Source organism: Callithrix jacchus, chromosome 5 (genome assembly GCF_049354715.1).
Source record: "Callithrix jacchus isolate 240 chromosome 5, calJac240_pri, whole genome shotgun sequence".
In the NCBI taxonomy this organism is placed as follows: domain Eukaryota; kingdom Metazoa; phylum Chordata; class Mammalia; order Primates; family Cebidae; genus Callithrix; species Callithrix jacchus.
This window is the reverse complement of record NC_133506.1, coordinates 36,464,396-36,489,867: the sequence shown is the minus strand read 5'-3', so window position 1 is coordinate 36,489,867 and position 25,472 is coordinate 36,464,396. Positions and strand designations below refer to the sequence as shown.

Genomic DNA, 25,472 nt, shown 5'->3' with positions numbered 1-25,472 from the left:
AAAGCAGCTGCTTCCAGCCAACTCCTTTGTCTCCCTGCAAAAACCAGCAGCGGGAAAGAGGCCTGACAATAGAGGGATTGCTGAGAGCTGCAAGAGAGGATGGGCAGGCCCCCCTGCCTCTGAACCAAAGGGCTTGGTGGCCAGGTACCAGCCCCTTAGGACAACAGGTACATTTGCTCTCCTCCCACCAGGTCCTCCTGGGAACTTAATCCTCACCTGTGTCCTGTCAGAGCTCCTAAATAGTAAGCACTTACACTGTGCCACACTGCATGCTAAGCACTTTGTACAGATTCTTATCCAATCTTCACAAAAAACTTATGAAATAAATGTCAATTCCCTTTTTACAGATAAGTAGCCCAGAGAGGTAAAGTCGTATGCTTTAAGGTCACAGAGCAAGTAAGCTGCACAATAGGATTTTAATGCAGGCAGAGTCTAGGGCCCAAATGCTTAACTACTAAGCTCTGTCTCACCCCTCAAGACGCTGCCCTTCTCCCATTTACCACCATAGCATCCCCACCCTGCCTCAGCAAAAAGGTCTTGTCTGGGCCCTCATCAGCTCTATCCTGCAAATTGCAGTAGCTCACTGGCCTCCCTTCCCAACACTTGCCTGACAAACCACTGTCACTGTGGTCTCCCAGACAGAGGCAAGTCAGTCCCATTGCAGCCTCTGCTGACTCCCGCTGCCTACAAGACTGAGTATAATTGCTGGGCACGGTACACCAGGGCTATCCCTAAGCTGTCTCCAACCAGTCCCAGCCTCCTCTCTACCACACCAAATCTGTTTCCTACCCGGGCATAGAGTGATTCTCAGTTCCTGAGCCTCAGCACAGGCAGGTGCCTCAATAATTCGAGGCCTACCTCAAAGGTCACTTCTCTCCTTTGATGTCTTCCTGGCAGAGCTCCTCACAGTTCTTGGTAGAGGCCTTTATATTATGGTATGTAATACACACAGTTATAATCACATGCCTCTACATCTGTCTCTTCCAAGAGTTCTTCAATAGCACAAAGCATTTCTCAATACACTTTTGAATCTTTGGTGCCTAGCACCAGGCAAATTGGAGATGTAATAATACTTATTGCAAATATTAATTAATAACCCTCTTGGAATGAGGGTTATTTATTAATATTTATACCCAAATTTAACATTAATATTAATACCCAAAGCAAAGCTCATAGTCAAGATCTCTGAACTCCAACTGAAACCTGTGCATCTGTATAAACATATACGCAGAGTCTGGAGAGAAGGTGGAGGTATTGTGGGTCCCAGGGTTGGGTGAGCTCAGCTTCTCCAGTTATCTGTGAAGCAGGCCCTTTTCCTAGGTTCACAGGAAACAGAAAATCCCAGCTGGGCAGGAGGCCTGGAAATCCACACACTGGGGCAAGCCTGGAGTGCTGAGGAAACACTAAAAGGTCTGACTTCCCTTGGAAAAAACTACATTCAGACAGGAAACACACAGGCAGGGATGGCTAGCTCGGGAGATCCGGACATGTGCTCTTGCCCCTCTCCCACTGGGAGTAACCAGCCAGTACAAAGAAAACCCTTGATGACACTGGCCTGGGCCTGCCCTCTCCCGTGCTGTGGGACAGCCCTCAGAGCTGGCCTCCTGGTCTGGTCCGCTCCCCAGCCATAGGGGTCAAGCTCCCCTTGACCCCTGTGGTAGGTTCCACTACCACCTCCCTTCTGAGTCCGCTTGCCTCATCAAGGTGGTTAGCTGTTTTCTTCCGCCACCTTCACCCTCTTCATCAAAGGTACTGCTCACAACTGTCATTGCCTGTTTTCATTTCCCTAAAACCAAGCACCCATACTCATTCACCTCAGAGGGCCTGGCATCTAGTAAAGTTATCTAGTGCAGAATTAGTCAACGATAGAAGCCTGGGGCCCCAAAAGTCCCCATGGATATGCTCAGCCAGTATCCACAGAGTACCTCCATGGAGTTTCTTTCTTTTCCTGAGACAGTTTCGCTCTTGTTGCTCAGGCTGGAGTGCAATGACGCAATCTTGGCTCACTGCAACCATCCTCCAGGTTTAAGCAATTTTCCTGCCTCAGCCTCCCAAGTAGCTAGGATTACAGGCATGCGCTACCACACCTGGCTAATTTTTGTATTTTTTTTTTTTAGTAGAGACGGGGTTTTACCATGTTGGCCAGGCTGATCTCAAACTCCTGACCTTGTGATCCACCCGCCTTGGCCTCCCAAAGTGCTAGGATTACAGGCATGGGTCACTGCACCCGGCCCATGGAGTTTCTTTATTGGGCCCACAAAGAATCTCACTGGACAACCTCATTAAACACTGGTCTGAACCATATCAACCCAGAAGACAACAGAAGAAAAAGTGTGGAGCCAGTGAGGTGTGGTGGCTCATGCCTGTAATCCCAGCACTCTGGAAAGCCAAGGTGGGTGGATCACCTGAAGGTCAGGAGTTCGAGACCAGCCTGACCAACATGGTGAAACCCTGCCTCTACTAAAAATACAAAAAAATAAAAAATAAAAAATTAGCTGGGCATGGTGGCGCACACCTGTAATCCCAGATACTCAGGAAGCCATGACAGAATTGCTTGAACCAGGAGGCAGAGGTTGCAGTGAGCCAAGACTGTACCACTGCACTCCAGACTGGGCAAGATAGCAAAATTCGGTCTCAAAAAAAAAAAAAACAAAAAGAGAAAGCGTGGAGCCAGAGCCTAGAGAGGCTGAGGATGTCTTGGGATACAAAAACCAAAGTAGTCTTTGCCCTGTAATGCAAGGTTTCTCACAGTGGATCCACATGAACCACAGGGAATATGAGCTTGGGGTTGCCAGTCAGCCACTGATTAAGACAGCTGGGCCCAGCTGAGGCCCTGGCACACACTGACACTTACCACCTTGGGCACAAACCATTCTCCATTTCCATTTCCTCATCTGTAAAATGGGATGAACGGTCTCTACAACACTCAGCTGGAATTCTACATAACTGCATTTTATTCATTTATGTCAGTATCTGCAACATAAAAGGCCAAACACCAACCTGGTTCCTATCATACCACCAGGACAACCAAACTTGTCAGCACTTAAGCACTTCCCCACCCTGCTTTTGAGTCCAATGACCACTCTAGAAATCAGAAGTGTCAGTTCCATTTCACAGTGCTGTAAAAGAGGGCACAGAGTCAGGGTAGGAGAAGATCTTACATATGAATGCTGCAAAACCTCATTAAACCACACTGTCTTTCCCTCAGGTCCACCAACACCATGAAGGTAGCACAGTGTCTCTCTCTTTGGCCAAGCCTCAGGCATTGCTGGTACCCTGGCAGGGTCAGCAGTAAAGGCCAGACACCTGAGGCACGTGGGCAAGAGTCCAAGTGGCAGAAAACTCGGCTGGCAGTCCAACCTCCTCAGAGGCCTCAGGGATCATCAGAACCCACCAACAAAGAGAGCCCATGAATGGGCAGAAGCAGCGCAGGGCTTCAGGGGAAGCCTCCATTAGTAAAGTCTGAACACACAAGTGTTGACTAGACTTTTCATCCAGGCTCCTTTCAATCTGCGTCCTCAAAATCAAAGAGCCAGGGTCCTCACTACATCCTCTGCCTGCCAAATCCCAGCTGATGAGATCATTGAATATGTACACCTCTGGCTGACCCACCTGCTCACCCCTGGGTAGGGGGTGATCAGGTCCTCTGTATGCCTGGCTTCATCCCCCAAAGACCTGAGACATGATAGATCATCCCCTCTCCACACCCCTCTTTTCTGTTTAAGTCCCAACTTACAAACAAGAAAGGTCACACCCAGGAGTCAAATGTGTAAAACTCCAAACACTTTCTCTACAGAAAAACTGTTCTACATGGTGGGTGGGTAAGTGGGCACATGGGTTGGAGCAAAACAAAACCATTTCCTGCCTTTTTCTGAGTAGCAAGCTAAGTGAAATGTGAATATGGTTACCATCCTCCTCCCTTCCTGCACCTTCACCCTCACCTCCATGGAGCCACACCTCACCCCTTCACCATTCCCAGTCCAGGGTCTTGAAGGGCAGCCATGGTCTATTGTTATTATTAATAACAGCTCACATTTATTAAACATTTATGTATCAGACAATGCTAGATGTTTTACATGAATTGTCTCATTTAATCCCTGGAGCAACCATACAGAGTGGATATATTATTACCCCCATTTTATAGATAAGAAAATCAAGGCTCAGAGAAGGTCTGGCCGGGAAACATACAATGAATACATGGGCTCCAAATCCAGACTGGCCATCAAACACTGTGCTACATTTTTTGCCTGCTGATAATATGCATGGTTTAAAATGCAGTCAGTTACCCAGGAGATCTGAGAGAACTTCCATCCAGGGCCACCGACTCAACATAGCAGAGAGAGCAAGGAAAGGGACTATGCCTGGAGTCTGATGCCTGAGTAATGTTCCCAGAGTTAACTCAGTTCTTTGCAGTTATCTATCCTTCCTTCACTTTGGAATCCACGGGCTCTCAAGTCACTAAAATGTTCTCCCAATGGCTGACAGGGTCAGTGAGGGCACTGAGGAAGGCGGCTGCCATTTCTAAGTTGAGCAGCTGTGTTAGATCTGTGTCAGATTTGGAGTTTGTAGCCGAGGATGGCTGCCTCACCACAAGACCTTCCTTCCTCCCAATCTCCTCGCCCATCTACACACATGCACACCGTACCCAAGGTTTGCGGGACCCCCCCCTTGGAGTGTCACTTCCTGAACCCCTCCTTCACACAGACCTGGTTCTGAGCCTGGGTCTCTCTAACCCCAGTCTCCAGGGGTCCCTGCAAGAAGCAACCCAGTCTGGAGTTGCAGACACATCATCTCTTCACACTGACAGGGGGGGAATGGAGGGCTGAGCAGAGTGCCCCTCTGGCCACAGCACAGGCACACGATAAGTGGAACAACTCTGAAAAATCTGGGGTTTTTCACAATCCCCCAATTCCCTCCTCCCACTAGAGGCCAGCGCTAAAGCAGCCAAGCTCAGGCCTGGGAAGGCGAAAAGGCAGGAAACCAAGAGCTCCAGCTCCCTGATGCCACCGGACAGAGGACAAAGGGCTAGACTCCAAACTGGCTGCACTCTTGAGAAGAGTACCTGACTCCAAGGCACTGGGGCAGGCCTTTACGGGGCTCATCTCCTGGGAATGTGCTTCCCAGGGCAAGGGGAGTCCCTGCTCTGGCTTTGGGTGTCTGCCCACCCACACAGGCCTCCAAAACTCAGCTTTGGGACAAAAGTAGCAGCAAATAACAATAACAATAACAATAACAATAAACCAGCCACTGCCTTCTCTCAGGTTTCTCCAAACCAAACAAGACCACCTTCCTCCCTCTCCCCCAGAGGGAGATGAGTAGGCCGGGCTCTGCTCCAAGACCAGCCCTTCCCCCAACATCTGCCTAAGTTCTACTTAGGAAACCCAAAAGTTCCTTTGCAAATAACAGCCCAGCCTGGGGGCCCAGTTTCACAGACTGCTCTTTCTGGAGAAAGAGTGGTGGACGGGGACTGTCTGGTCAGGCCCCAAGTTCCCCGGCTGGGTGGGGGCCGCTGCCTTGGCTCCCCTCGCCGACGCCGCCACCACTCCCAGTGGTTGGGGGACCTGACGTCGGCACCGCGGGTCTCCAGCCCCCGAGGATTTTTAGGCCTCAGGACAAAGTGCCTGGAACACTCCCCCCAGCTGGGAGAGGGGGTGTCCTGTCAGGTGACCGAGGACCCGGATGCCCCCCGCCCCCAGTGACCACCCGAGACGAAGCGGGGGCGGGGCCCGGAGGGAGTGGATGAGAGCCGGAAAGTTTGCCCAAGTCTCCCGGGCGGCCGACCCGAGCGCGGACAGACGGGCCCGGCCCCTACCACCTCCGCTCGCGGCGGGCCCAGGCGGGAAGGGGGCGCACTTACTGGCCCCCTCGATCTTGTCGACGCCCCGGCTCCACGTGATCTGGCGCGTCTCCAGCTTGACCTGGAAGGTCTTCCGCTCGGGTCGCTGCGACTTCTTAGAGTAGAACAAAGTCATGACGGTGCCCACCTCGAGGCTGCGGCAGAGGTGCAGCACCTCGGCGTCCGAGGGCGCGCTGGGCCCGCAGCCGTTGGCGCAGGGGGACGCGGCGCCCGCCATGGCTCTGACGCTGGGGGCGGCAGCGGCGCAGGCCGGGACGGCCCGGGAGCAGGCGGCAGCAGAGGTTGGGGCAGAGGCTGAGGCAGCCGACGAGCGGGACCCGGCGGCAGCTCCTGCAGGCGGACAGGGGCGGGGCCTGAGCGCGGCGGGGCGGGGCGGCCCTGAGGCTCCGCCCGGCTAGCCGCCGGGAACAAAGGCGCCCGCGCACCCGTGGGGAGGACCCCCGCCCGCCGGCCCGCCGCGCCTGCGCTCCGGGACCCCCAGACAGGCCGCAGGCAGGGACGGGGGCACGATGGCGACGGGAGCGCGCGCCGTTCCCGGTCGACCCACCCAGCCCTCAGTCCCGCAGGGCTTCCTCACGCGGCCCGGGACACAGCTCGGCGGCCACGACCGACCCCGTCACGCACGGCAGCCCCGCCCACAGGCCGCAGGCCCCGCGGTCGGCGCGTCAGTCAGGCGCACTCGCACGGGCGGCCGCCAGCCCGCGGTTCTGCACAGACGCAACCCCCGCGTCCCGAACACCGCCCATGCAGCGACCGGGACGGGACGTGAGGGGGTGACGCACTCCCCGGGCATGCCTGGCCAAACCCAGTTACCTGGGCGGGCTTCCTAGCGAAGGGAGACAGGCCGGGCCGCTCACACCCGCGGCGGCGGCGGCGGCGGCGGCGGGTCCTCCGCGCGCCCTCTCCTGGGAGGGGCGGGGGCGGGGCCGCCTGCGGATTGGCCGCGGGCACTGATGGACAGCCAGCCTGTCCCGCCCCCTCCCCCTGGTAGTGCGGGGCTGGCCCGCAGGCCGCTCTTGCGACGACCTGACCCCACGTCTGTCTGTTTCGTCTCTGCTGCCAGGGTGTCCTTCAATGGTCCTCTCGTTCAGAGAGTTCCCCCCAAGCGTGAGCACCTCTTGTAGGGCCTTTAGGTCCGCGGCCGCGCTGTTAAGCGGCCTGACCTGCAGCTCCCAGGGCCTTGGTGTCTGTCCCTCGCATGGGCCGCTGCTCGCCCCACTCACGCTCAGTCCCCACGAGCAGGACTTGGGTCCGATCCGGGGCGCGGGCTCAGACCCTACCTCACAGCGTCCCTCCTGCAAATGCTCTCCTGAACTTTTATTTTCCCCGCCTTGCTTTCCCTTCCTGTGGCCGCTGCCCATCGATCTCAGAAGCTTCTGTTCCTCTGTACTCAGTGCTAGGTCAGATCCCAAGGCTACCTGACCTTTCCCCTGACTTTACCCACCACAAAGGCACCGATGACTTCAAACCTGTGGCTCCCCTACGTTCCACATCCCCGCTTAGGCGACTGACCTTCCCTCCCTAAAGGTTCCTTCCATAGTCTTCACTTTATCAGAACGTGGTGCTAAACCCCTCTACGTTGCAAGGCCAAAAACCTTGCAGATAACTTTGATTCATCTCTCTCCCTCACCTCCAATCCATCATGACTTGTTCACTCAACCCACAAGCTGAAGGCCCTATCTCCTGTCACCCAGACTATTTATTCTGTTTGGTCTTGCCTGGATCTATTCTCCATGCTTTAAAATTTTTAAATGAAATTAAATCATGGTCTGCTACATCCAGCCTAAAACCCTCCATGAATTCCCATTGCACCTAAAATCCACACTCCCTGCTTGGCCCAGCAGGTTCTATAGGATCGGTTTCATCTCTCACAGGTGACCCTTCACTCTCCAGTCTCCAGCCACAAGGCCTTTTTCTGGTTATGGAATAATTCGTACTCTGTCTTTCTGAAGCCATTCTTGAAACTCACCCCTCCCTGCAATCTATCTACTCCTGTCAGCACCACCAAAATTGAGGACACCCACGGTCACGGTGGAGCCTGTCTGACACGTTGAGCCAGGCAGTGGGTCGGCTGCCAGACGCAGCAGGACAACTTACTGCATTTCAGAGGTGAGAAGCCCAACAGAGCTTCCAGCTGATGCCAGAGAAAGAGCCAGGCTTCCTGGGATTGGTGAGATGGTAGGACTAGACTGGAGTTTCTAAGTGTGTAAGACTGTGTGCTCAGGCAACCCACCCAGCTGGATAGTGACCTGGGGCTGCTGTCTCTGACTTTGTCTTGCTGTAGTGGCAACCTGTGTGTTCTGTTGATTTCCTCAAGTTCGTCCTCTAAGAAGCTCAGAATTCAGCATGACATGGAGACACTGTCCTAGCCAGCTTCCGTGGCATAAGGAGCTGTTGGGTAGCTGAGATGAACTGCCACCTAGTGGCAGGCCTTTATGGGGACAGGTGGGAGCTAGCGTTGACCACGTGCCTCGCTGGGTGCTGAAGGCATGCACGTGTGGTCACACCTGATCCTCATAATTATCCTCTAATCAGGAGGGATGGTCCCCAATTTACTGGTGAGGAAACAGAGTCATAGAAGTTCTACAACTTTTCCCAAAGCCACATAACTAACAGGTGGGAATTAGAACCCAAGTCAGCCTGACTCCATGAGTTTTCTGCCTCACAGTAGATCCACTGGCTTAGGTAAGTCCTGATGGTGGCCAGTAGTCAGTGGGCATGGAGGCTAGCTGGCTCATCAGCATGGATGAGGGGAGGCATGCCCACCGCTGGCCTTGGGCACAGGGAATCTAGCAGAATGTAAGTGCTCACAGAGTGTGGCTTAGACTGGCCTAGGCTTAAAGTTCTGTGGACCCTGCTCTTCCCGGTGTTGGGCATTGACAACATGAGTTAGGAGCACGAGAGAGACCCAGCGCCAGCTCTCCGAGAGTTCAGACATTAAACAAACACTCTGTTAAGTAAAGACAATTGTGAAGCCAGGAGTGGTGGCTCAAGCCTGTAACCTCAGCACTTTGGGAGGCCAAGGTGGGCAGCTCATGAGGTCAGGAGTTGGAGACCAGCCTGGCCAATATGGTGAAACCCCGTTTTTACCAAAAATACAAAAATTAGCCAGGCGTGGTGGTGGGCACCTGTAAGCCCAACTGCTGGGGAGGCTGAGGCAGGAGAATCCCTTGAACCTGGGAGGTGGAGGTTGCAGTGAGCCGAGATCACGCCATTGCACTCCGGCCTGGGCAACAAGGGCAAAACTCTGTCTCAAGAAAAAAAAAAGACAATTGTGATGAGGGCTAGGAGAAAAAACATTAGAGAGATCCCTTCAGAACTCAGCAGGCCTAAAGGAAGTGAGTGGATGGCAATGTGAATTATTAAAGTGGGTTGGAGAAATGAATGTTACAAGCAGAGGTAATAGCACATACAAAGGCCCTGAGGCCAGGAAGAGGTTGTTGAATTTAGGGTTACAAAGAAAGCTAGAGTTTCCTGACTTAGGAGGAGATAGGGAGTGATGATCCAGGAAGGTGGGCAGGGGCTGTATGGGGTCCCTCTCTGGCTGTCTGATCCTGTTTTTTCCAGGGGGCACCCCCTAAGTGCTGCAGCCCTCATCGAGCTTCCTGTGCTGACTTGGGCAGCCTGTGGGCTGTGATGCACTTTTAAAATCTGTTTCTCCATTTTTTGGGGAGCTTCCAACATGCAGTGTAAGGTTTCCTTGCTTTTACTTTTGCCTCTGGAGCTGGACCTCCACGGTCTCAAGAAATCCCTGCCAACAAGAGCTTGAGTTTTCAGCCTGTTGCCAGGCCTGTAATCAGGGAACAGGGCCCATTTCCTCCTGGAATTCTGGGCCAGCATCCCAGGTCTCAGGTGCCTCCTTCCACCAAAGGAGATTCAAGAAAAACAGGGCACACAGAGGGTGTGGTCTGTGTGGGCTTCCCCCAGCTCAGCATATATATGGATGCGTGGGTGTGACTGGCAATACGTGCTGCTGCGCTGTCTGGGAGGAGCAGCCCAGCACCCACACAAGGGACACGCTTGTGATGTCACCCAGGCTAGCCCTGCTCGGGCCTATTTCTGTGAACACTCATGCTTCGACATACCCGGGTCTACGCCGTACTTGTGCCTGTGCCCAGAGTCTGGGGAGAGTCTCGGCCCAACTGCCCCTCTGGCCCTGTGGGTTTGGCCTCACAGCTGTTTATTAAATGACCACTTAGAACAGTGGTTGGCATATAGTAAACACTAAGGAACTGCTTTATCCACATTGTCTAATTTCTTCCTCATTACAGCCCTATAAGTGCTCTTATTATCCCCATTTTCCAGATGAAAAAACTGAGGCACAGAGCTAAAGGGCAGGATTCAAACCCAGGTAGTCTGGCCCCAGAGTCAATGCTGTTTTGCTTGCCGTGTATGTGTGAACACTTTATTGTATATCCTCTCCCCTTGTAAAATACCCCTACCTGATATGTTTTCTCTTTTTTTTTTTTTTGAGACGGAGTTTCTCTCTTGTTGCCCAGGCTGGAGTGCAACGGCGCGACCTTGACTCACTGCAACCTCTGCCTTCCGAGTTCAAGCGATTCTCCTGCCTCAGCCTCCCGAATCTTTTTATCTGTCACAGATTGGGTTCTTTGGACTCGGACTCTGTGACAGGTTAGTGTACAGCACATTTATTAAGGAGTGCCCCTGGGATCAATACTCTGGGAGGTACTGGAAAGAAACAGGAATGGGCACAGGGAAAACTAAACTGAGACGCAGGCCTGATGGCAGTCTCAGCCAACCCCCAGGATCTCTGCTGTCTGCCACTAGCCTGGAAGGGCCCTGGGAAGAGCCCAGCCTGGGCCAGAGGGCTCTCTGCAGCCAAGGTAACCTTCCAGGGGCTGACAGCTGAAGATTTTCTGCTGACCACTCTCCCAATAGTTGGGTCAACAAGTCCTTCCTTGAAAGGGATCTGGGTGGCACTTGCTATGTCTATCACAAATGTATTCTTTTTCAGCCCTTTAAAAAAGTTTGAGTACTTAAAAATAGAGAACAAAATATAGAAACAGGAGATGAAATTATAAGGAGGACTGTAATATAGTTTATGGGTTAACGTAGCTGATGTGACTGAGAATTAAACATGGCTGAGTTTCTTGGTAGCCAAAACAACTCTTTCTATTCTGTTAATTGGTTCCTTGGGGCAAAAAAATTTTCTGGGGCTAATTATAAAAAGTTTCTCACCTGGATACTTATTTGATTGAAATAGTGGATTATGTTCACAACTGATGAATAGCAAATGCTGATGCTGTTTCCTTGTAACAGCCTTGAGTGAATATCGAAGGCATAATATAAAAGTCTAGCTCAATGAAGCCCTTCTCACATTCGAAGGGAGCAGATTTATAGTCTTGCAGTGTCTAATTCAATCCACCTGTAAAACATTGTCCTTTTTCTTTAAACCATTCTTTAATTTTTACTGTTTCTCGTGTTAGACATCTGAACAGCCCCTCCTCTGGGTTTGTGAGCCAGCCTGCACCTCATCACACAGCCAGTACTACTCCCTAAGAACTAATCTCAGTGCACCTTGAACTCCACCCACAACCTGCTGTTTAGGCTCCTGACCCCCGGCCCTTAAATCTATCTGTGGCTCCAATTTAGTCATCAGGTCTCACACTTCTTAGGTCATGTCCACCTGCTTTCCTCCTCACCTGGGATGTATTTTCTGTCCTGCAAGAGCCTCCTGTGTTCTCTCAAAGCAAAATCATACCTAGCTCGGCTGCTTCCAGGGACTGCTCTCTCCATTGACCTTGCTGTCTCTCTGCTAATTGGCCCCCATAGTGGGACCCAGATGTTGAGGTTCTCCAGTGGGCTGCAGATGTACCTTCTTCTGGGGGGTGGCAGGGACACTGTGATCATATCACTGAGGTGACATATGGCAATAAAGGAAGAGAAGGGGAAAACCCTTGCTAGCCCCTGGCCCAGGCCAGGACAGACTTGCTTTTTCCTGTTTCTCTCCTCCTTGCAGCATGCTTCACCAATGCCTCCTTTAGAGCACAAGCACTAATACAGCACAGCTGAGTCAGACCAAGTTCCCACTCTAGCAGTGGGGTACAGAAATGCCAACAGACCATGAAAACTCAGTGTGATGGGGACCCCTGGAGCACTGGGAAGGGACATTTGGCTTTATTGAGACCTGATAGTGGCTGTGGGGATAGAGCAAAGTGAGAGACTGTACATGCCTGAAAGAAATAGCCACTCCAGATATAAGACACTCATTTTCTTTTTTTTGTTTGAGATGGAGTCTCACTCTGTCCCTAGGCTGGAGTGCAGTGGCTCCATCTTGGCTCACTGCAACCTCCCACTCCCTGGTTCAAGTGATTCTCTTGCCTCAGCCTCCTGAGTAGCTGGGATTACAGGCACGAGCTACTATGCCCAGCTAATTTTTCTATTTTTAGTAGAGACGAGGTTTCACTGTGTTAGACAGGATGGTCTCGATCTCCTGACCTTCTGAGCTGCCCGCCTCAGCCTTCCAAAGTGCTGGGATTACAGGCGTGAGCCACTGCACTCATTTTCAAGTTGTTTTGTGTGTTTTTTTTTTTTTTTGGCAACTAAAATAGAAACAGTTTTAGAGATGCAAATGTCCACATACAACAGTTTATTTAGTTACATGTACATACTTTAAATCACACATTTAAACCAATATATTGATTCACAAATATTGATTTTTCTCTATTTTCAGTAATAAATTATATTCAACTTTTTACATGAGTCTTGGATTTCTATGTATTTTCACCATGAGTTGCTTTTTGAGTCATCTAATATAATCTCTCAAAGCACATCATCACTTTTCCTCCCTTCTAAGTTGTTTGAGAGAGCAAACAACTTTTTTTACTTAAATGTTTTACTTAAAAAATCATTTTTGTTGAGGAATAATTCACATATAAAATACATCCATTTTTAAGTGTAAAATTTGTGCTTTGACAAATGTATACCCTCATGTAACTTCCACCCAATCAAGATAGAGAATATTTCCATCACCCCAAAATGTTTCCTGGTGCCCCTTTGCAGTCAATCTCCTTCCCATCTAGCAATCACTGACTGACTTTGTCACTACAGATGAGTCTTGTCTATTCTGGAATTTCACATACATGGAATCATACAGTATGTATTCTTGTCTATATTCAGCATGTTACTAAGATTTATCCACGTTGCAGCAAAGAGAATACTTTATGAATTAGTAATATGATGTTATCACTGAAAATTGTAACCTAAGCGTAATTACCTTTTAGTATAACATAAAACATTGCTTTCCCCCCGATTTCCTCCATAGATATATATTAATAATCTTCAAAATAACCAGTTACTGTATTGCTTTAAGCATTTTATGAAAAATCTCTCCTGGGCATAGTAGCTCACACCTGTAATCTCAGCATCTGGGGAGGCTGCAGCAGGAAGACTGCTTGAGCCCAACAGTTGGAGACCAGCCTGGGCAACATAGTGAGACTTTGTCTGTAAAAATATAAAAATAAAAAAATTAGCTGGGCATGGTGTCATGCACCTGTAGTTCCAGCTCTTCAGGAAGTTGAAGGATTGTTTGAGCCCAGGAGTTTGAGGCTGAGGTGAGCTATGATCACACCAGTGTACTCCAGCCTGGGCAACAGAGATAAGACCCTGTGTCTAAATAAACATTTTTTTAAGAAAAATCTTGGCCTGGTATGGTGGCTGGGCCAGGTGCAATGGCTTATGCCTGAAATCCCAGCACTTTGGGAGGATGAGGTGGGTGGATAACCTGAGGTCAGAAGTTCAAGAGCAGCCTGGCCAATGTGATGACATCCCTTCTCTACTAAAAATACAAAAAATTAGCTGGACATGGTGGCACATGCCTGTAACCCCAGCTACTCAGCAGGCTAAGGCAGGAGAATCGTTTGAACATGGGAGTCAGAGGTTATAGTGAGTCGATACTGTGTCACTGCACTCCAGCCTGGGCCACAAAGCAAGACTGTCTCAAAAAGAAAAAATTCTCAAATGTGTATAAGAGTATAGTGAACGCCCATGTACCCATCATCTAGCTTCAATAATGAATTGGTGGCCACTCGTGTTTCATGCCAAATTCTACCCACTATCCCTTCCCATAGTATTTTGACCCAAATCTCATCTCAACTCTATCATGCTATCCATTACTATCTGTTTTTCTAAAAGACGTGTGTGTGTGTGTGTGTGTGTGTGTGTGTGTGTGTGTGTATTCACTCTCAAGCTGGATTACTGTGGTGCAGTCACAGCTTACTGCATCCTTGGGCTCCCAGGTTCAAGTGATCTTTCTGCCTTGGCCTCCCAAACTGCTGTGATTACAAGAACCACCACTCCTGGCCTAAGACTTATTTAAAAACATTTGTGGTTGGGCGCAGTGGCTCACTCCTGTAATCCCAGCACTTTGGGAGGCCAAGGTGGGCAGATCACCAGCCTGGCCAACATGGTGAAACCTCCATCTCTACTAAAAATACCAAAATTAACTGCACGTGGTGTCACACACTTATAGTCCCAGCTACTCAGGAGGCTGAAGCAGGAGAATCTCTTGAACCTGGGAGGTGGAGGTTGCAGTGAGCTGAGACCACGCCATTGCACTCCAGCCTGGGTGACAGAGTGAGACTATCTCAGGGGGGAAAAAAATTGTGTATATATATTTACACACTCATACACACATATACACAGTAAAATTATAAAATCTAAAGTTTTGCTATTTAGTGATCTTTAAGAGGCTGGCGTACATGGAATTCTTGGAATTGTGAGAAATAATTACTAAGTCTATGTTAAATTTCTTCTCTCCTTAACACTGAGTTTTATCAGGGGACTACTTATAAGCATCCAAAACTGGCTGGACTGAGGTCATTTTAGGGCAATGTGTTTTCTCTAAAAAGTGCTTTTTGTTTCAAAACAAGTTGACAGCGTCTCATTATTTGAGGATTTTCTAAGGAGTAAAATTTTCTCAGAAAAAAAATTATTTTTTTGGGCAGGGAAAATACCTATAGTATTTTCTATTATAAATAGATATGTACTATATATGGTATTTAGGAGATGATTTTGGAGTAATTTACTGAGTGTGGAAATGAAAGGAATGAAGGATGGTGGCCATCCTCATTTCTGGATTGGGGGACAGAGTGGATGTGGTGCCCTTCACTGAGCTGTGAAGCCCAGGCCCAACAGGCTTGGGGTGGTAGGTACTAAGCTCAGTTCCCAAGACGCACAGACTTAGGTGCCCATGGGCATGTCTTGCAGAGATGTAGTTGACAATGTGTCTGGAGCTCAGAAAGGGCTCTAGGCTAGAAGGAAAGAGGAGTCATCACCTTTAGGTGCAAATGAAATCAGCTATACTGAGTGAGGTAAGAATCATGGCAATCAGGACCTGATAGAAGAGGTGACTTAGAAAAAGCCTGATAGGGACAGGAGTAAAACCAGGAGAGGATGGCATTGTGAAAATCAGAGAGAAGTGTTTTGAGCAGGGAGGGATCACATATCGAATGATTCCATGTACACAAAATGTTTAGAATGTAAATTTAGAAAGGTTAGTGGAGGCTGTGAGTGGGAATGTGGGTTAATTGTAAATGAGCATGAAGGATCTTCCAGGGAGATGAAAATGTCCTAAAATTGATTTATGGTTGACAGTTGCACCACACAGCAAAGTTACTAAAAATCTTTGTATCCTCAAAATGGTGGAAAGAGTGGTCAACAGTATCCAGTGCCACAAAGAGTGTGAGATGCAGAATGGACAGCCCATGTATTGGCTTGGTCACTTAGTCATTGGTGAGAGTGGTTAGAGTGAAGAGAAGGAATTGCAGGCTGATGGGACAGAAGCTAATTACAGTGGGTGGGGGAATGACTGGATGGTGTAGATGACTCATTGCAGGTGCTTGTTTGGGAAAAAAGAGGTAGTGGCTGGAAAGGGCTGAGGATTGTCAAGTTTTTTTTTTTCTTTTTTTCTCCATATTTTAATGTAGCAGAGCCTGAAATTTGACAGCTTTTGGCAGGGAGAATGGACAGACAGGACTTGCTGGCCAGATATGGGGGGTGGGAGGTGAAGGTGAGATAAGGGAAGAGAGGAGCCAAGTCTGCACACAGGTATCTGGCTTGGGGAGCACGTGGAAGCTCTTTGCCCACGCCAAACTCAGGCATCATACAAAGGCCTGATGGGAGGGAGTTTCTCAAACCCTGCTCATCTGGCCTATTCTTGGACGTGGCTGGAAATAAAACCTACCGGACTAGGCAAGGGGGTAAGTTTACTCTGGACTCCTGGTGCAAGCATCCTTCAAGGTCCCCACCTACCTATTCAGCCTCTTTTCTCATCCCCAGTGGCCAGGTCAGCTTCCCCATTCTCTGGCTTTGGTCTCCCAGGCCTGCTGCCACTGTCTAGGATGCCCTTCTCAGTTGTGCTGACCAGCCTCTTGCTGCCCAGCATCTGCCCTCAGACTTGCAAGGGAGGTCCTTGCCAGAGAGGTAGACATTACTTCCTGATCATCAGCAAGGTCTTCTGCCTGCAAGGCCACCTTACCTGACTTCTAGTTGTAGACTAAAGTTTGTCCCCTAGCTGTGGCATCTGAGGTCCACTTATCACCTACCTACTTACCCAACCAGCCAGTATATTAAATGGGTACCAAAAGAGCCTCTCTGTTGTATTCCGTACATTTAGTGGTCCAGCTACCTCAACAGAGATTTCAAAAACACCTGGCTGGAGTCCCTTGCTCCAAAGCAGTGATGGCTACATAGCCCCCTTTATTCCCTGGGATGAATATTGCCTCTTTCACTGGCTAAAATACAGGCTGCCAAGGACCTCCAGGATTCTTTATTGTGGGCCTAGTAACCAGCCCTGCCCCCAGCCCCAGGGAGAACAGAGACCATGAGTTTGCCTCCCCAAAGACACCTGCTCATGCTAACAAGCTGGAGGGCCCAGGGCCCTTCCATTAATTTACTAATTCTGACGCTTCTGGCCTTCCTGCTACCTGTAGTCCATTTAACCTAGAGACCTCACCTTTCATTCCAAATTCCAGACTTAGCTTTAAGTTAGGATGAGCAAAGGAACAACTTTTTTAGAGACCACAGCCAGCTAGAGTATCTGGAGCACCAGAAAGTGGTCAAAGATCACAATGCCTCTTTCTTAAGCAGTCAATGCAGGGAGTAGTTTGCATTCCACCTGGGAAGGGGCTTCTAGAATCTGGTACTCTTAATTCTCCCCATTCTGATTTTAAGTTTAGCCACATGAGCAAACCCAAAGCCGCTCCCTTCTGATTCCGGCCAGTACACATGGAAAGCTCTCAAAAAATTTGACTCTCAAATATAGCTGCAACATCTTGCTCAATAAACCTTACCTACGCTAGGCCTCTGATACTGTCTTTGCATTCCACCTCTTACTGTGGATTTTCTGCACCTTTCTTTCTTTCCTTGTCTTTATCTAAGGATATGGACTTTGGATCCCCTTCAACCGACATCCACAGCAGCAGGACAGGCACACCCCTTTCCAGGCCAGGTCCTGCCTCATCTGCTCCTGGGGGAATCTACTCTTGCTGACCTGAGTGGTGAGACCTCATCCCACACTAAGTCCCAGTCCCAACTCTGCCCTGAGGCCCTTCGTAACAAAGAGGCGGACACTTAAGTTTCCGTTAAGTTGTAGGAATTTATTTTAAATAACCTACAGTTGATTAAAAGGGAATTCATGATAAAAATAGAAGATACTTGAGGAAAGATGTGGGAAATGGACTCTGCACACACACTAAACTAACAATGCTTCTAAAACTAATGATTATAGCAAAAAATGTCTTCACATTAAAATTCTGCTTTTTGTTTTTTCCATTTTTTACACAATTACAAAAGAAAAAATAAAAGCCCTAAAATCTTGATTATTTTTCCTTTTTTTTGGACCAAATACTCATTTTCCTCTGAATTTATTGACCTGTGGAACTTTTTATACAATAAAATCTTTCAAGTGAAAGATTAGGGTTAAAAAGAAAAAGATGGCTATCTTAAAGGGTACAGCGAATGCTCAGAACAAAGGATGATGGGAAAATGGTTTCAGTCACTGATTATTTCATTATCCTTAAACTCACTCGCCCGTCATCCCTCCCCAACCCCAATCTACACGATCTTTAAGATCAAGAAAAAGGTTTAAATATTTTAAAATAATTAAAAAGAAATAAAAATTCACATTTAAAAAGGAACACTCAAGTCAGGAAATATTTTCCCATCATGCTTTTCTGTGAACAGGTGTCTGAACCAAAACACTGCCAATGCCACGACTGCTTCAAGTTTAATGAAAATTGATCCCCATGACAATAAAGAGTGACGACTCTAACAGGTGCGCTGGGTTTTTTTTTTCTATTTAATTTTAAATTCCTGAAATGGGGGAGAGGGGAGGGAGTTTAGGAATTTATTTCTATTAAAATATAGAAGTTATTGCAAAACCCTAACTGTAAAAACGCACCAATATAATCGGACTTTGCATACAGTAGCTAAGAGAATCCAAACATTTCAGTGAAACAGTGAATTTGCCTTGTAGAACGCTGACAAATTCCCATCCACTTTCCCTCTTGAAAATAAAAACAAAATTCAAAACAAATCATACAGCTAGAATTTTGATATCTGAAATATTTTTAAATAAGTTGTCCATAGGACAACTGGCTCAGCTCTCCCTTATAATATCTCCAGGTTTATCTTTTCGCAAAGATGTTGGTTTGTTAAGACTTGCTGCCTCTCTCCCCCGGAAACGAGGGCAAGCGAGGCTCAGTTTATCCATCTTTCCCAAACCACACTGTTCTTTTCACAGAACTCTGCCCCTTGAGACTGGCTAAAACTCGTAGTCTTCATCAGCCATGTCAATGGCCCAGGCAAACTTTTCCCTCTGGGTTTTGTTGTAAATCTTCTCAATTGGGACACCCCACTTCTTGCACCTGCAAATAAAGGAGAAATAAGGAGGATTAGTGTGACTCAGCAATGGCCCAGATCTGAGGCCTGGGGTCTCATGTGCCATCTTCTCTTTCACATCTGTCTAGTGAGAATGCAAATTAATGGTGCACCAACCATGTTCTAAGGGTTTCATGTGATCAACTCATTTAATCTTGACGGTGATCTCTAAAGTAGGTGATTCTGCAGATGTACAAGTGAAAAAGGGCCAGATGAAGACACTGAGGCGGAGACGTTAGGTAATTTACTTATTTTCTCACACAGCTAGCTGATATGTGACCTGAAATTTGAACCCAAACAGTTTTTCTCTGTATTATTAACCACTATACTATATAGCCTTTCAAGAACTAATCACACCTCTAACACCAAACAAGGCAAAATGAGCAGAAAGAGGTACAAAAGAGCTATGTGGAACCTTTGGCCTGGACTAGCAAGTGCCCTAGGGGAGGATATCTCCACCTATGCCTGGAACTTAACAGGGCAAACTCAACATCTTCCAAAACAAAGCCACTTGTTTCCAGTGTGACACACAGAGACCCCAATATTTATATGCCTTTGTTATAGGTCCCTCTACCTCTCTGTTTGTATTCTCATCTTTGTTTTTATCTCTTGTTCCTACCTTCAACTGCAAAAAAATTAACGAAAAGTTCTATTGAAGGGTATAGATATATGGGCTCTTTCCTATTTTTCCAGAGGCTGAGTTTCCATTCCTGTCCTAAAATTCCATAAGGAATAGGGATAGCACCTGCCTCTTAAAAGCATAACATACACTACAAGGCAGTATGACAGCACTGACCATCATTTAGGACCATCCAGGATGTTGCAATGCATTTACAGACAAAGTTCAGCAACCAGAGTACCCTGTACACAGCTGAAGCGAGAAGTTTCCCCATAGGACTAGAAGTGTACAACTTAGGAATGGCATGTGAAGGCCACCAGTGCCCTCGAAACCCCCTCCACCTTTCTCAAGCTAACAGTAGGAGCTCAAGAGGGCTCAACACTTACCAAGCCACTGTGATCCTAGGATCCAGATAATTGAGTTTGGAGGTTCCCAAGGCAATCTGTTTATTTTCCTCTCGGTCTGTGGCTTGAACTTCTAGTTTCATCAACTGTTCCTCCAGTCTCTGCACAGCCTTCTTCTTTGACTCTACTACCCTAGAAGAATAGCAGAGTCCTCAAGAACCAGGCCTGGGCTCAAGACAAAAGCACACTGTACCCATCCTGCCACTTAGCGTCAATAAAAGCCCAAGTACAGAGATTTCCAAAAGATATCACTCAGACCAGCACTTTGGGAGGCCGAGGCGGGTGGATCACAAGGTCAGGAGATCGAGACCATCCTGGTCAACAGAGTGAAACCCCGTCTCTAATGAAAATACAAAAAAAAAAAAAAATTAGCTGGGCATGGTGGCGTGTGCCTGTAATCCCAGCTATTCAGGAGGCTGAGGCAGGAGAATTGCCTGAACCCAGGAGGTGGAGGTTGCGGTGAACCAAGATCGTGTCATACACTCCACAGCCTGGGTAACAAAAGCAAAACTCCGTCTCCAAAAAAAAAAAAAAAAAAAAAAAAAAGCTATCACTCAGAAACCATAGAAAAGCTGGAACCCCAGGGCCTCTGACAGATGCTACGCAAACTTTTCTCTACCAGCCCCCGACTTTCACAATACCAAGTACATACTTCTTGGTCTTTGCATCCTTCATGACCTTGGCATCAGCCTTAGCACTTTTCAGGTCCCTTCGGGCGTCTGCTAGCTGTTCCTTCTTGGCATCAATCTAGGGGAAATAATAGTGGTAAGGTTAGAAGCTGTAGAGAAAAAAAATGGCTCCATCAGAAGTGAAACCTAGATGTTATCTCCATCAGGCTGTCTCTCTCAGTGGATGGTCATATAAAAACACCAAGGGTGGCTTCATGAAGGTAGAGAGAAGATGCACAAGGACTACTGAATTCAACTATTTGTTCTTCAGTGATCCTCTGAGAAACAAGGGTTCAATAGGGCAGTAACCTGCGGGGTTGAGGAAAAGGAACCTGCTGGGGCTGGGAATCTGAGTGTTGATATTTCCATCAGAGAACACTCTGCCATTAGTCATCTGGAGGGGGGCTACAAATGACAGCTGTTTATCAAATAGATCCTGTTCCAGTTTTTAGCTTTCATTCCAAGAATACTGTAGGAGCTACTCTCTAGGAAGCTGAGGCAGGATACTTGCATCGACTGGGCAACCCCAGCTCATTCCTCAGATCCCACCAGTACTCTGGGAAGGGGGTGCCGGCTTCTCAAGGAAAACGGATGCACTGAACAGAGTACCCAAGGGGCTAAAAACTGGCAATTAAAAGGTACCCAGGAAGCCAAACAGCTCAGCCAGTCTGTCCCAAACCAGGACATGGCAGGGCCTGGTTTTGACATTCTGTTTTTAAAGGGGAGAGGTCCGAGGTGGAAAGGACCTTAGTTGTCACTCAATGGATGTGAAAATACTTTTAGCTGTGGAGCTTTTTCTCCCCCAAGTGAAATCTTGTGGGATCCATATCTATGAGGGAAGAGACATGGGCAGTTTCAGCCTTTCTTGTTTGTTAGAATCCTTGAAGCCCCCTGGTGAATCTAAGTTCTTCTTAGATTCCTCCTTAGAGACAGCAGTGGGCAACAACATGGAGCTAGAGCCCCTGTCAGTGAGCTCACACTGCTGGGGGGGGTGGGGGGGTGGGGTCAGAAGAACCCCACACAAATGATCATCTAGCTGATCTGTGAGGTTAAGACAACCTCCACAGAGTAAATAACATGTCTGACACACACTGGGCTGCTCACTGAGACTAGAATTGTTTGTTAGATACACACAGCCTGAGATTGGAAACAGAGGCCACCATTGTGAGAATCATTGAATATGTTTTACTATGAATGGCTTACTTCCAATATCTATGTTGTCCAAAGCCAAACTGAGGGGACTGATTCTATATACAAAAGCATCACAGACACCACTAGCCAGATTCTTTTTAGGCTAGAAATGCAGCAAACCACAATCTTTTAACCATTTCTGTGAATGCTAAATTGGCAGGCTATGTCAAATTCTCTCAAAGCATCAAAGACTCCATTGATTCACTTGGCAAACAGGGGCGTGTGTTTGCTTTGTGGGCACACAGGAGAGGAATCCTGGGCTTGGAGGCCTCGTCTGGCAGGCAGCCTGGGCTACCCAAACAGTGGTTCCAGAGTGAGAGCAACAAAAGACCTCCTCATGCTCCTGGGAGGGGTCTTCCTGAATTAGGTAAACAGCACCTGAATATTCATGCTTTTATTTCTGGCTTGGAATATAACACGAGAAGAATAAACAATTCCAGATGACCAGCATTTAATAAAGTGGCAGCAAATGTGAGCTGCTAGGATGGGTGGTCTATCTATAGGGTACTTTGCCTGCCAACCATATGATCCAAAGACTCAAGAGGTCTATGGATGTATATTCATTCAATATGGACATGTACATCCCTTCAAGAAAGCCAGATGGCATCTTTAGCATAAACTAATGGTTGTGTATACCTTTTGACCCAGCTGTACTACTCATGGGTATTTATCTTAAGGAAATCTCAACAAATGAAAAACATTCTGGGCCTTAAAATGCAGTCTTATTCCATAGTAGTAGTTCTTAAACTCCAGCTGTACAAGTATAGAATTCCATAAACTTGATGAGAAATTTTTTTATTTTTTTTGTGAGATGGAGTTTCGCTCTTGCTTACCCAGGCTGGAGTGCAATGGCACGATCTCGGCTCACCGCAACCTCTGCCTCCTGGGTTCAGGCAATTCTCCTGCCTCAGCCTCCTGAGCAGCTGGGATTACAGGCACGCGCCACTATGCCCAGCTAATTTTTTGTATTTTTAGTAGAGACGGGGTTTCACCATGTTGACCAGGATGGTCTCCATCTCTTGACTTCGTGATCCACCCGCCTTGGCCTCCCAAAGTGCTGGGATTACAGGCGTGAGCCACCGTGCCCAGCTGAGAAAAAAATTACTTCTATAATATCGTTAACCCCAATTTGAAATTTATTTGTATTTTTAAAAAATATTAATAGTGACAGGGTCTCACTATGTTGCCTAGGCTGTTCTTGAATTCCTTAGCTTAAGTGATCCTTCCACCTTAACTTCCCAAAGTGTTGAGATTACAGGTGTGAGCCACTGCACCCAGCCTCTAGCTGAATTTTGATATTTCTTCTTCAGTTATGAATATGGGCAACAAACCATAGTAATAGCGGCAGCACCTACGACTTTATCATCAGATGTTATAGACATTTTCACACTTCATATTTGAATTGCTGTAGAAATCTTAAATTATCATTTATATTCATTAATTACTACCTTGAAATTTATTTCGGCCACCTCAAGACCTTAATAGGAAGCATAACTATTACTATATTGGACTTTAAAATATATTTTGATAACTGTATTTCAATATAATTGGTTTCCTTTTTAACCCTGTGTATCTGTTCTGTAATGAAATAGCCGCACATTTTCACTGTGGGCCACCAAATTAGGATGAATTAGTTATGAAGTCATTGCTAACACAAAAATGCTCATTATCAAATGTTAACTGCCTTACGGTTTAAACACTCAGTACCAGGAAGAGTTAGGAGGAGGAAGGAGGCTCATGGACTAGGAACATCACCTATTTGCACATCAGTCTTTCCCTCTAGAGCAGCAACTTGTCTGGCGTGTCAGTTTTCAACAGATGTTTGATGATATATAAAAATATGATTCATGTGGAATGCATAAAAATAAAAATAGCTATGCTAGGATTGGAAACACTTTAAATATATAATTGTTTCATCATCCTTTCAATTTGAAACAATCTAATTTGGAAATAGCTGTATTTCTGGGGGCTGTGGCAAGGAATTGTGAAGACTCGCTTTAAATCCATTTTCCTCATGTATAATAAGAACAGTAATTAGCAATTAGAATGTGCATCAAAGTTAGCTTTTCAAAATAGGAAGTGGCCAGTATAGAACTTCTGTCTGTAGAATTAAGATTTCTTGAACAATGGTACTCTGATACTCAGTATTTTGATCAGAGATTACTAGTGTATTTCCATGTGTTTATCTTTAGCATGGACCTTCAAGAACAGACCCAGAACTGGCCTGCATATTGATATCTAAGCCCCAAAACCTCTCATTTGCAGATGATCTGCCCACAGCAAATCATGAAGTTCCCTTCATTTCATCCAAGATACCTTAGATTGCAAGTTCATCATAGACTTCTCAAAAGTTTTTGGTGGTGCCCTCTGATGGTTACAAAGAATTGCAACAGCTCGATTGGCACGGTTATAAGAAAGGATCTTCGCTGGGATGTTCTCATCCGCTGTAAAGAAAGGAACATGGTAGCAAGAGGGTCAGTTTGTATGCCAACAGTGAACACACAGTAGTGCCTCCTCCCCATGATCTTACTGGCCCTTATCTTACTCAGGTAATTCAACTTGCCTCCAACGCCTAAGATCAAAATTTGAGCCAACAGTCATAAGAAAATAGGAAGTTAATATGTAAGCTTGGCCTGGGTAAATTCCCATCACAAGAGGAACTCTGAGGTAATATAATAAAATCTACACCTTTCTTTTTACTCAGAGAACTTGGCTAGGGACCCTTCATCTCCTTGCTTCCTCCCTACCCATATGCTTGTCATAGGTGCTGCTGCTATTATTACTATGGTTTGTTGCCCATATTCATTAAGTTCTATACTGGCCACTCCCTGCCTCCCTGCCTCCCTATCTCTCTACCCAATGTAGCCTGAACAAAATGAGGAACTGAAGAGATGTTAAAAGTTAAAAAAATTTAAGCTATGAGTGGTAGTATTATTATGATTATTATTATTTTAGAGATTGGGTCTTACTCTGTCACCCAAGCTGGAATGCAGTGGTATGGTTGTGGCTATTGCAGCCCTAAACTCCTGGACTCAGCCTCCCAGGTATCTGGGACTACCACTACACCTGCCTAATTTTTACAAATTTTTGTAGAGATGAGGTCTCACTATGTTGCCCAGGCTGGTCTGGAACACTGCTGGGTGCAAGTAAGTCTCCTGCCACAGCTACCCAAGTGCTGGGATTACAGGTGTGAGCCACTGCACCTGGCCTGGTAGTATATTATTTAAAAAGAAAAATTGTAAATGTCATCCAAAAAAATTGTTTTTACTTGTATAAACAGTGTCGCATTCTTTCTATCACCTTAAAACACTGACCTGAACATACCTACCTCTGGCTTTTCTGGTTCATATTCTAAGGCCATTTGACGTATTTACAGAGGGCAGTGGAAATTCATTAGTGACTGGGCTCCAGGAAAAAAAAAGTCCGTGATCTTGGTGATAATATTCTAAAAATTGGCTATAGAAAGTATCTACTCTCTTACAGGGAAAAAAAATGATAGAAACTTTAGGGAAAGGACTTATCCCTGTATCTTTCTCATAAACATGACAACTTTACTCTCTTCAATTTAACAGAACATCACAGCACTGCCTTCACTCTGTGAGCTTTTAAGTAATATATTAATAAAACACAAATGCAGGTATTTTCATAGCAGGTAAAAAGCTGTCAGCAATCCATGAAATTAATCTTGAAGTTGGGGTGGGAAGGGGGAAACAGCACTGATCTTAAGTTTATACAACTAAGCATTAGCTAACTATTAGAGGTCTAAAGAGGAAAAGTGTCTGATCACAATGGTAGGGAAAAAAAAGTAGAACTGACTCTAGGACTTAGCTAAG

The 25,472-nt window shown here is 47.0% G+C and overlaps 2 protein-coding genes and 1 long non-coding RNA gene across 3 annotated transcripts in view; 1 reads left to right on the top strand and 2 right to left on the bottom strand.

Moving 5' to 3' along the window:
* PLCG1 (phospholipase C gamma 1) overlaps positions 1-6,735 on the bottom strand; it is a 40,905-nt gene extending 34,170 nt beyond the window's left edge. The window contains exons 1-2 of the mRNA XM_035298621.3: positions 6,671-6,735; positions 5,858-6,187 (exon numbers count right to left, since the gene is read on the bottom strand). Of these exons, the coding sequence (XP_035154512.1) occupies positions 5,858-6,074 (217 nt within the window). The 5' untranslated portion in view covers positions 6,075-6,187; positions 6,671-6,735. The remainder of the gene's footprint in view (positions 1-5,857; positions 6,188-6,670) is intronic.
* Positions 6,736-6,841: 106 nt separating this feature from the next.
* LOC118153601 (uncharacterized) lies at positions 6,842-10,489 on the top strand. Its single transcript, XR_008481294.2, has 3 exons — positions 6,842-7,257; positions 7,732-7,966; positions 10,332-10,489. It is a non-coding gene; the product is annotated as an uncharacterized LOC118153601 (long non-coding RNA).
* Positions 10,490-17,454: 6,965 nt separating this feature from the next.
* TOP1 (DNA topoisomerase I) overlaps positions 17,455-25,472 on the bottom strand; it is a 97,267-nt gene continuing 89,249 nt past the window's right edge. The window contains exons 18-21 of the mRNA XM_002747564.6: positions 23,956-24,083; positions 20,433-20,527; positions 19,763-19,912; positions 17,455-18,744 (exon numbers count right to left, since the gene is read on the bottom strand). Of these exons, the coding sequence (XP_002747610.1) occupies positions 18,642-18,744; positions 19,763-19,912; positions 20,433-20,527; positions 23,956-24,083 (476 nt within the window). The 3' untranslated portion in view covers positions 17,455-18,641. The remainder of the gene's footprint in view (positions 18,745-19,762; positions 19,913-20,432; positions 20,528-23,955; positions 24,084-25,472) is intronic.